Below are 12,006 nucleotides of genomic sequence, written 5' to 3'. Positions count from 1 at the left end.
AAATTGGAATGAACGTAGATGGACCCGATAATATAATTATGTATAATAAATAAGCTATCTTATCAAATTAATCAAAAATACCCTTTTTATTATTACAAACAGGGGTTTAAATGTAATATATATATTATATAGCTAAATATCCAATCGAAATTAATAAACGATATATATAGAGGGAAAATAAGATTGTATATATTGTATTGCCGTATCCTCACAGTTTGCATTCTGTATTCCTATGATTATATATAATGAGTGATATTCAAGTCAAAATAGTACTTGTATGACTAAACATTAATAGACCTTTAGTTCTAAAAATCCACTCTCTACTTTTATCGTATTACATATAAAATTACTATGACACGCTTCTGTGGTAAGTATAAACTATAATCATATAATTTACCAAATAATTTACTAGCTATATAATCGTTTCTATAAAAATCTAGAATACCTATCTTTATATGAAACATATGTTGGATAGTACGTGATTTGTGGTTCCCTGTTAATATATGAAATCCCAGTAATACTAGAAATTTAATCTGTGTTCTTATTACAATCAGGCAGGATCACCATTGTAGTGTAATTGCATAATTAACTTTATCTGTTGCACCCATAGTAACTATAAAAATATTGACCATATCATGTTATGTCAGTGCTTTTTTCATGCATAGTTTAATTATAAACATGGATGCATATATTTTGTACGCTATTGGCAACTTAATATATTAACATCTCTATTGTAAAATAAATCAAAAATAAAGTTATATAGAGGATTACTAATAAATATAGATTATTGATTGACTTGAATATACATAGATGACTTCGAATACATTCTGATATGTAATAATTGTTACTTGTATTTAAATTACGTCATGTAAAATCAAAACCAGTGACAAAAAATCTGTAATACTCCGTATTTTGTATACGTATAAAAAATTTTAACAATTTCGGTGCCCTTATTTTTGTTTGTGGGTCAATTTATCGTAATAAATTTACAAGGTTAATGATAATCGCAACTGAAAATTTAGAAAATTCATGTAAAAGTATTTCAAATTAGAGTAAACCTTCTACCGTTTATATAAGCCAAACATGTGAGATCTCCAGAAAATTATACGACGCAACAGTAATATCAAATATTACGTAATCGTATTTATTTCGCGTGAAGTACTTAAAACTAATTCGGTCTTAAAAACCTATTTTATAAAGAGAGCTATACAAAACTAACTACTATTTAAAAAAATGAGTTAAATATGAAAATTAATAGGAATTAAGTTTGTTTAATAGATATTTAGCCAAATTTGTATTACAGAAGAATATATAAATATATGATCCGTCTATTTATGTTAAATTCTATATTTATCATGTATATATTATTATGTAATATTAAATAATATTAATCTCAATTAATACTCAATATGAAAACAACTTTTCACGTAGATACTGGTATTTAAACAAATGCAATAAATTATTCAGATAAATATGTTCCTATTATCTACCATATCCTAGCGCTTACTGCGGTTACATTTTTTAAACCAAAAAACTCCAAATACTACTATTATAGCTGCAAGTACCAGGCCAAAGAGGATACTTAATATATCTCCAGTTCCAATTACTGCATTCTTAAGATTTATGCAATGAACGACGGTTCCGTCAATTGCTTTGATAAACCCTTCATGGCATTCTTCACAATCCACCCCATGGTTTTGCTTCAAACACTAGCAAATGCTATTCTAACACTTTCCCATTCCAGAGCATTAACCTATTTCCATCTGGCAGCTTGGACTGCCGCAAACACCAGCTACCTCTATGAATCCCGGTATGCATTGCTGGCAATCGCTGCCAATGTAACCAAAGTGGCATCGGCAAAAACCTTTTTCACAAATGCCCCTTCCATTACAGTGACTCTACGTTCCACAACTCGGAGATATACATTTTTCGTCCAAAATAAAAGCCCCCTCTACGCATGATGCGCAGTTCTATTCAGTATTGAGATTATTATTACAAACACACTATCCATTTAACCCACACACGCCTTATTCATTGCAAAATGCGCTTACTCCATTAATAATCTCGCAGTTTGGTATACATTTACTATCTCTAAACAACATTTTTTGATCAGCACAAATACAACCAAACGTGTTATTCTACTTCAAAATGCATAGCGTGGAGTTGATATTCTGGCATTCTTAGCAAGTCGATTATAAACACCGTTATTGTTACCTAGAATATCGGAATCCGATTTTACAGTCGCATGCGAAGGACCCAAACTCTTCAACACACTCATAGTCAGTACTGATAGCCTTACAGTTTGTTAGGCATGCGTTTTCTAGGCATTTTGTCCTATCACTGCTCACAAGTTACCCTATTTAACATGGTACACACTCGAATGTTTTAAAATCTACAAGTTCACAAATCGCATTTCCAGAGCAACTTCCACAATTATTTGGAACACATTTTTTGTTGAAGTATGATGATCCAGGCTGGCATTAAGTACAGCCTAATTCGTTTCCCTCATTATTTTGGCTACAAACCTGTTATTTATCGAAACAAGACTGGCATATCAGTGTGTTAAGGCAGATCGAGGTTGAACTTATTTATTAGCTGAAAGAGCAGGAACAAGCAAATTTAGCACCAGACACCGTAAATGCACACTCGCCGTTAGTTTTAATACAATCTTAGTCGCTAGAACATTCTGCAGGAAAACAAGTTCCGAAGCGGGATCGGAAAGACAGTTTGCATACTATGCAATTAGCTGGGTTGGAAGCTGAGCACTAGATACAGTTTTCTTTCGCTGAACAAGAATCACTAGCAATACACTGACCATTGGCGAGCTAGCTTCCAACATCACATTGCAAACAGGTATTGTTTGAGCAGGAAACACATACGGGTGATATTTTGGTACACTGCTCGCTAATCTCACAGGTAACACCAGTATTACTAGCTACTTACCCCTCAAGACACTTCACACAGTCAGATATTGTACAAATAGAATTTTACATGGCACAGCCAGCGCATAATTTGGCATTTAAGCACCCAAGCTTATCTTTCGTTGAAGGCATGTTATCTGGGCAATTAACGCAAGCTAACGATAAGGACTAAGGCACTTCTACGCATGCTTGAAACGATCCGCATTTCTTACAATTTTATGTATTCAGGCAGACAGTTTTTTTTGCATTAGAAATTTAATTTTTACCACATGTTTCACATAATAATGCAGTTTCATCTTTATTTTCAGTACAAATTTAGCCTTATGTACAAGTATCACATATATTTGTCTAAAGACATATTGTTCCTTTAAAGTTAACACGTCCTTCACATTGGAGGCATATTTCATCACCATTTGGAGAGCATACTCTACCAACTTTCCAGCAGGATGTACATAATGATCTTCTAAGGCATTAAGTGCTATCAGATGATATAACATATTACCTTTCACATTTTGAACAGGTACTAGTAGTAGCGCAAATCTAACAGTTAGCTATATTACAAATCATTATTAATTATCGTATCCTGATCAACCTGTATACATTATATTAATTACTCTTTGTATACTTTTACTAATGGTGTATACATCAATTAAAATGTATAATAATATAAATTCAAGCTATAAATAATATTTTTTTCATATTATACTAAATTATATCGCTATATCCTATTTTTACCGAGATGAGTTAAGATAATTATAAAACATATAATAATTTAATATTAATAAATAATTTAACAAAATATACTTACTAGTTTTACTAATTTATATAGACCATTAGTATTATTATTTAATTACTTTCGATCAATAGCAGAATATAATATACGCAATCCAACTATATTAGTTTATTAAATAAAATTAAAGGTCAGAATAAATTTATCCTCAACATACGAAGTTAACTTACAATAAATGATTACATATGTATTAAGTGTTTAGTAATATTTATATTTTATATTATATGTAAATAATTTAATATAATGAAAGTATGTTTTTATTTAGTAACTCTGAATACGTTATAATAAAGTGAAATATATATAAAAACGTTTGTATCCCTAATATTAGAATATTTTAAGATGATTATATTAAATTATTTTAATCAATATCATTCTAGAAATGGTGAATTTTAAGTTTATTGAATGTTTAAATGTGTATATTTATAGAAAGGTAAAGATAAGATAGCCACTACTCTTACATTTATAAATTATAAATTATATATATATATATATATATTTGGTGAAACTAATGTAATACACCTAAATTTAAAAAGTAATTAATTTTATGAGTCTATATAAGCTACATAATTTTTGAACTATTCGGGTTTATTTTAAGAAACTAATAATATTTTATATCTAAAACTTAAATATCTTAATGTAAATATAATGTAAATAGCGAGTTTATATGGTTAACAAATTATCGCTTATCAAATTCAAAAGCATTACATCTTACATAATTTTACATGGAAATAAAGTGTATAAATTACGCTGGTTTATATAATATGCAACTAAACTATCAGTAGAATTGATGTAAATCATATTCATCTCAAGTACCTAAATCTATGTAAATATTTTTGAATTATCAATTATAACTTAATTTATCAGTTAAAAATTTTAAAAGAATATCTCATTAATAAATGCAATTATTAATTTTTCTATAAAATATTATAATTCAAAGTTAAAAATGTATGTAATAGTTTAATATTATAATTATTAGTAATCAAATAAGTACTAACGTGTTATGGTTAGTAAAGTTTTCTTAGGATGAGTAAACTTAAATCCTTATCAATACAATTAATTATTTCTGTATGTGATAGTTAATAATAGTATTATTCACATAATATACTCTGCATATATTATTTATCATATATTTTCATATAAACACTTGATGGTTTACTTTTATGTATAATATATAATTATTTATTATATTAACTAGTATGCTAAAATACTTAATATAATAATTAAAGCATATAAATATTTAATTATAATACTAAATAAATAATAAGCGCTATCATTAGTTTAATTTGAACCATATAATAAAGAGAAAATTAGCGTATATTGCAATAAAAATAAATTCGTTTCACAAATATCATTTTTATTACACAAATTTAGAATAATAACCAATGAAGCACTAGAATTTCATTAGTACAATTGTCTTATACTAGTAAAATTAATTTTGTGTTTATAGATAATATAAATAAAATATAAAATATTAGAAGCTTTAAACGTATTCTATCAAATAAAATATTCAAATACATATGCCACACAGGATTGAAATCCTTATAAAGATTTTGAAAATCTTATATATATTTTAAAATATGTATAATATAATTTATGTGTATATTTGGTATTTTACATGTAAAACTTAGCTATGAAATAGTAAATACTTTATTACGTTTATAAAATAATTCAAGCAATTATTAAATTTTGTGAAAGAAAACAAATTTGATACTTATGTAAAGTTATATAAAATATTTTAATTAAAGCTCTGGTTAAGTTTTAAATCATCGAATAAATTAAAATAAAATGATACAAAAATTGAAGAATTTTTATTCTACTATAAACTTAATAAAATTACCGTTGTATGCATATTATGAATAATCTAGGTATTTACATAATTTAACTAAGAAAAAGTAACTAAAGAATATAGACTATTCATGATAATAATGTTAATTTATTAGTCTATCTAAGATTAATAATATTTGGTTAATAATTGTTAAATCTGAGAGATTTGATGCATTTAAATACATTCATAATATTATATAAATTTAATATATAATAGTTTGCACAAGTACAATTATAGTGCATTTATGAAAAAATATTAAGTTTGCAAAAATAATTAAATTTTATTAAAGTTATTATACTAGTTGTTATATTAATAATAACTTGTAATGATTCATTCACTACAATATGCCATATTACAGTAATTATATTATGCTTGCTATTATACTAAAAAGGTTGTGAATAATAAATTTAATATTATTTTAATTATATTATGATTTTAAATGATTAGTATTATCTGTTAATTCTGAATAACAAAATTAGTATTGAGCAAATATGGAATTTGCAGTTAGTATATACCTACAATTCTTTTATTTTTGAATGTATTTATTCATTTTATAGCACCTTTACATAATAGTTATATAAATATTCACTAGTTATAAATATTATTGCAGTGGATTATTAATAGTATATTAAGGCTCTAGCCTGGTCGGAAAATCCGCACTTTCTTAGTGGAGTGGGGTTTGACTTGAGTTTTGGCTTGCCCCTGTTTATATTCGATATAATACTGAAGTTTTTCTAGATTTTTAATACAAAATAATTAGTATTATCGTATAGTATTCCTACTTCCCGTTGCGCAAATTTAGGCGCAAAATCCAAAAATTCCCTTCCTTCAATGAGGGAAGTAATCAATCTCCACTGCGGTTAAGCTGGTGTCCAAATGGGTAACTCCTGCTGGGAACTCTTCTGCCTTGAACACGGTATCCACCAGGACGGCTAGATGCCTTCTGACAAGTCCATCGGTGTCGCCGAAGACTCTTTCAACACCTTCTTCTCTGAGACTGGTGCTGGTAAGCACGTACCCCGTTGCGTTTACATCGATCTCGAGCCCACCGTCGTAGACGAAGTTCGTGCCGGTGCTTATAGACAGATCTATCACCCTGAGTAGCTCATCTCCGGTAAGGAAGACGCAGCTAACAACTATGCCCGTGGTCACTACACCGTTGGTAAGGAAGTCGTCGACCTCGTCCTCGACAGACTCAGAAAGCTCGCTGACGACTGTTCCGGTCTCCAGGGCTTCATGCTCCACCACTCTTTCGGTGGTGGTACTGGTTCTGGTCTCGGCTCTCTCATCTTAGAGAGACTCTCTGTTGATTATGGTCGCAAAACCAAGCTCGAGTTCGTCATTTATCCTTCTCTCTCCATTGCCGTCTCAGTAGTTGAACCTTACAACACTGTTCTCGCTGCCCATTGCATGCTTGAACACTCCGACTGTGCCTTCATGATTGATAACGAAGCCATGTATGATATCTGCCATCGTAACCTCGACATCGAGCGTTGCACCTATACCAACATCAACAGAATCGTTGCCCAGATGATCTCTGGTATGACTGCTTCTCTCCGTTTTGACGGTGCCCTCAACGTTGATCTTACTGAGTTCTAGACCAACTTAGTACCTTATCCTCGTGTCCATTTCCCATTCTGCTCTTATGCTCCCCTCGTTTCTTCCGAGAAGGCTTATCACGAGAAGCTCACCGTTGCTGAAATCACCAACTCTGTTTTCGAGCCCGCAAACATGATGGTTAAGTGCGATCCCAGACATGGTAAGTACATGGCATGCTGCATGATGTACAGAGGTGACGTCGTTCCCAAGGATGTCAACGCTGCTATTGCCGTCATCAAGACCAAGCGTACCATCCAGTTTGTTGACTGGTGCCCTACTGGTTTCAAGGTTGGTATCAACTATCAGCCACCCACCGTTATCCCTGGTGGTGATCTTGCCAAGGTTCAGCGTGCTGTCCTCATGATCTCCAACTCTACTGCTATTGCCGAAGTCTGGTCCAGAACGGATCATAACTTTGACCTCATGTATGCAAAGCGTGCTTTCGTACATTGGTATGTTGGTGAAGGTATGGAAGAAGGTGAATTCTCTGAAGCCCGTGAAGATCTCGCATCTCTCGAGAAGGATTATGAAGAAATCGGCCAGGATACCGTTGCTGACGGTGAAGGCGAAGGTGGTGAAGAAGACTACTGATCGATCACTTCTTTTTATTTATGCTATCATTTATATATTTAATGTTAATCTCCTTAGACAGCTGTTACTATTTATGAGCACGTATTATTTCTAGTAGTCATAGACTAACGAATTTGAAAAGTTTCACATAAGCATTACTATATTTTATCATGGTTCTATGGTGTAATCGGTTAGCATCTCGGACTTTGAATCCGGTGACCCGAGTTCGAGTCTCGGTAGAACCATTTTTTAAGAATAGAATCACTTTCCGTTTCGCTCAAAATGTAATGCAAACATCTTTTACCTAAACTTTATGAGGTAGATTTAGGTTAACAGACGAAAAAGTTTAAAGTTAGAAACCAGCTAATGGCTCATACATGGTATGATTAAAACCTAATTTTATTAACCAGATATTTTGGAGATGTAAGAAATATTGAAAAGTAGCGTGATGTATCTCATAAACTATATTTAGAGTAATATGATTAACAACTTACTTAGTTAGAAAGAAAATAATGTTCTATTTAGTCAAACTCAACTTCGTTTAAAATTATTGGTTAAGGATAATCATAGTTTGTTATTTCAGATGACTCTATTTTTAGCATTATAAATGAAAAATAAAAGTTAGTTGTGGATTAGAATTTGATCGGTGCATCATTCTTACATTCTGCTACTGTTTGCCCTTTTGGTAGATTTATATTAGTAAGCTTTGACATGTTCTTAGCTATAATTCGAATTAATGAAGATGGTTTAGAGATAGGCAGTAAACTTGCTACACAACCTCTTAAATCTATATGTCATGTAGAAGATGATATTTATGTTGGCTTAACTTAAATTTTTAATGATGATGAAAACTAAGATAGTTAGATAAAGTTATTATTTTTCAAAGCAACACGTATGGGATTAGAATATATTAAAGAAAAGGATTATATAGGAGATTTTTGTGCAAGTATTGATAACTTGGATATTAATTTATAGCATAATTTAATCAAATCTAACGAAATTGTTATAAATATGGAAAAAATAGTTATTTATTCTAGTTTTGGTAGATATTAATGTTCTGTTTAATAACCAGAGTTATAAGGGAAATATATGCCTTGTGTTGCATGTTTAGATGTTACTGAATCACCTTTTATTAATTATTCAATTTCTAGTTTTGGAGTTCCTATTGCAATGAATATTTCTCCATTTATGTTTAAAAATGGAGAAGATTTTCATGAATTGGTAGCATTTGCAGATAGTTTTGGATATTTTAATATTACATTTGGTACCTGCAGATTATCAGATCATAGAATTTTTTCAGTGAATACAAAAATGGCTATCAAATAAATCAAATTTGGCGTTACTACAAATTAAGATCAAGAAATGATAGAAATTTTTACTTTAGATTCAGAAGAGAATCCAGTTAGCTAAAAAATTAATAGATTCTGCCAAATTTCTTTATTAGGTGAAACAGATGTACCATATCAAGATGAAGAATTAAAGAGATTATTGTTTGCAAAATAAAATTATAGTCTTTTATCTATTATTTAAGTAGATTTATTATCATTCTAGTAAATATTATTAACATAAGTTAATGTTGTCGAAGAAGCGACAATAAATAATGAATAAGTTGCAGAATTTAGTAATTATAATTATGAGATTGTTCAAATTGATGAAGATTCTCATGTATCTTGTGATGAAGATACATAGACAAGTATATTTTAAGCTATGCAATTATTAAATGATGAGGTAGTTAAAAGACTTATCGATCCTACTTATGCACCAAAAGAAGATGAATATGAAGATGTAACAAATTAAACTAGCCTTACATCAGGTTAATTAGCAAAATCTGTTGCAAAATTAACTGGCACATAATAATTATCTTAATAAAAGTAGCAACAATAACCTTAACAGTAGATTGTTCAATAGATTGTTCAATACATATCGCCTTAAGAAATAAATTGTCCAACTTCACTTTAGCTTAAAAATGAGAAAACAATAGAATTTACTAAATTATTATAATAAACAGATGATTCATCTTACATTGTAAAATTAGGCTAAGAGTTTATTATTGTTGGTGGTTAACCATCAGTTGCAATAATTTCGTCAAAGTCCCTTATTTTAGGAACTGCTAATGGGCTACTTTATTTTTTAGATTAATCGCCATTACACTTAATTTCTAACCCTATTTTGCTTGATTCTGCAGTTCTAGGTATTGCTATCCAGAACGAACTTACGAACGAACTTTAGATTAATGAGGTATAATTAGACTCAATTGATGATTTCTATGCAATTACATAGACTAATGTTTATTATATTAAGGATTAATCTATTGTATGGTAAATTTAAACTCAATAAAAATATTAGGGTTATATTGCTATTTCTACCGGTGTTTGTTGCGTGTCAAGCTAAGTTTCAGTTATTTAAAAAGATCATTAGTTTACTTTTCCTGTGTAAGCATTAATCTCATTAGGTGGTGACATGTAAATTATTAACAGTATAATGAGTTAAAGTATTATTCCGAAAACTGTTATTAAATCCCTATTTAATTCAAAAGATCTAAGCTAAATTAACCATAAGGTTTATGATATTTTATAGTCAGATGATGATATTAAAAAGGTGCTTTTTTCAAGTACAGTTTAAATGATTTTGAATTGGGCTTATATAGAATATAAGTATTTTGGTAATAAATAAATTATGATAGATTGTCTTAATTGGTCTAGTAGTATAACAGATAAATAATTTTTTGCATTAGTTGTTTAATATATTGATAGCGATATTAATGATGAGGTCCAAGAGTTCTTAAGATAATATTTTAAGAATCAGTGATATTTAATTATATATTTATATATTATATATAGTATTTTTATTTTCTTCCACTTTAAATGGAACAAGTTATTTAGAAAGCAATGAAAACACCTGAACAGTTCCAGAATTTTATTAAAAATATATCAGATAAAGCTAATTTTTGTTAGTAATTTTACTAAGTATCTTTAGAAAATAACTATAAATATCATGAGGCATAGTTAAAGTATATATTAAAAATTTAGATATCAACAGAATTACTCCTTATTTAGTAATAATTTATACTCTAATACTTTTATAAATTACCAGATTTTATACTCAATACAATTTTTTAATCAATTATTTAGTTAGTTTTAAATAACTAGGATACTGATCTTACTCCTTATATATAGCTGTTTTAATTCTTTGATGAGGCTATAATTGGATTTAAAAAATAACTTAGAAAGTAAATATAACCATTGTTTTTAAATATTCAAAGACTTTCGATGGAAGAAAATTAGTTTTTGGATAATTTTTATCTATTTTTATTTTAGCTTGAGTAACTTTTTTAAGGTTTTGAGCTAATTCTATTAGAGAATATGATGCATTCTTTAGTGTTATTAGATATATAAACTGAGATTTATGCAGATTAGCGAAAGTTTGAATTTACAGAACACAGACTAACTGAATCAGATATATCAGCATCATTAAAAGGAATGTCAATCTTGTAATAACCCTCAAATGTTACTACATCTGAACCATCAAATAACATACCAATATAGCCTAAATTAGTTAATTCTTTACAATAAATTGATTCACTTTTGTTTGTTCTTATCACCTATTTATCAAATAAAGACGAAGTGTTTTTATAGACTCAGTTTATGAGTCTATTTATCACTATAGTTCTGCCGATATAAAATTTGAAGTATGCACCATTCCTGATATTTCCACTTTTACAAAATGAAAATCTTTAAAACTCTATATTCGGCCAGCTGTTCTAGCTTGCTTTCGCAAATCCATAAACACCAATAAATATAGTTGTTATAACTGTTGATTATATTAGTTCCCTTTTATGCTATTCTTAGTCGATTTAACCAATTTTTACTGAACAAATTCTTACGGCGCTTCTCCAGATTAGTAATGAACTTCTTTTAGTAAACAACTCTAGACTCGAACAAAAGTTCGACCTTAACACTCCTGGTGCTCAACGCGCAATTTTGAGCGTTCGAGCATTCGTCAGAATTGTTTCCTTTGCCTGGAAAACGATTTCGATTTAGCAGTTCGAAAGCGGAGTTAAAGCTCTTCTTCTGAGCTAAATATTCTCTTTTATAGGCGGATTTGTTGAAGATTTTTCACGGATTCTGATAAATATCGGAGCATTTGAAGCTGATGTGATATAATGTGTTGCAGAACAGGCATAACATCGGTATTCTATCGATATTTTTGAGTAAGGCTTACTGGGTCGAATTCAGCTTTAAAAATCTTCGGCATTTATTGAAGATTTGTACCGGGACGATATGGATTTGGGGGACGAGTGA

At 29.6% G+C, this 12,006-nt stretch overlaps 4 protein-coding genes and 1 non-coding gene across 5 annotated transcripts; 4 read left to right on the top strand and 1 right to left on the bottom strand. All coding sequences in view use genetic code 6, as the record gives it.

Annotated features, from left to right (window-relative positions):
* Positions 1 to 1,463: 1,463 nt before the first annotated feature.
* On the bottom strand, positions 1,464 to 3,488 carry SS50377_20089 (Cysteine-rich membrane protein 2; the record flags this gene model as incomplete). The annotated part of the gene is made up of 1 exon (XM_067904034.1): positions 1,464 to 3,488. The coding sequence occupies one exon, from the start codon at positions 3,486 to 3,488 to the stop codon at positions 1,464 to 1,466; it is 2,025 nt and encodes a 674-aa protein (XP_067767516.1).
* Positions 3,489 to 6,367: 2,879 nt separating this feature from the next.
* Positions 6,368 to 7,726, top strand: SS50377_20088 (Alpha-tubulin; the record flags this gene model as incomplete). The annotated part of the gene is made up of 1 exon (XM_067904033.1): positions 6,368 to 7,726. The coding sequence occupies one exon, from the start codon at positions 6,368 to 6,370 to the stop codon at positions 7,724 to 7,726; it is 1,359 nt and encodes a 452-aa protein (XP_067767515.1).
* Positions 7,727 to 7,877: 151 nt separating this feature from the next.
* On the top strand, positions 7,878 to 7,950 carry SS50377_t20014. Its single transcript has one exon. It is a non-coding gene; the product is annotated as a tRNA-Gln (tRNA).
* Positions 7,951 to 7,987: 37 nt separating this feature from the next.
* Positions 7,988 to 10,513, top strand: SS50377_20087 (uncharacterized protein; the record flags this gene model as incomplete). The annotated part of the gene is made up of 1 exon (XM_067904032.1): positions 7,988 to 10,513. The coding sequence occupies one exon, from the start codon at positions 7,988 to 7,990 to the stop codon at positions 10,511 to 10,513; it is 2,526 nt and encodes an 841-aa protein (XP_067767514.1).
* A 554-nt stretch (positions 10,514 to 11,067) lies between these two features.
* Positions 11,068 to 12,006, top strand: SS50377_20086 (putative RNA polymerase I specific transcription initiation factor RRN3 family protein; the record flags this gene model as incomplete). Its single annotated transcript, XM_067904031.1, has 1 exon — positions 11,068 to 12,006. The coding sequence occupies one exon, from the start codon at positions 11,068 to 11,070 to the stop codon at positions 12,004 to 12,006; it is 939 nt and encodes a 312-aa protein (XP_067767513.1).

Source organism: Spironucleus salmonicida, chromosome 1, assembly GCF_000497125.1.
Source record: "Spironucleus salmonicida strain ATCC 50377 chromosome 1, whole genome shotgun sequence".
Lineage (NCBI taxonomy): Eukaryota > Fornicata > Diplomonadida > Hexamitidae > Spironucleus > Spironucleus salmonicida.
This window is presented reverse-complemented; position numbering and strand designations above follow the sequence as displayed.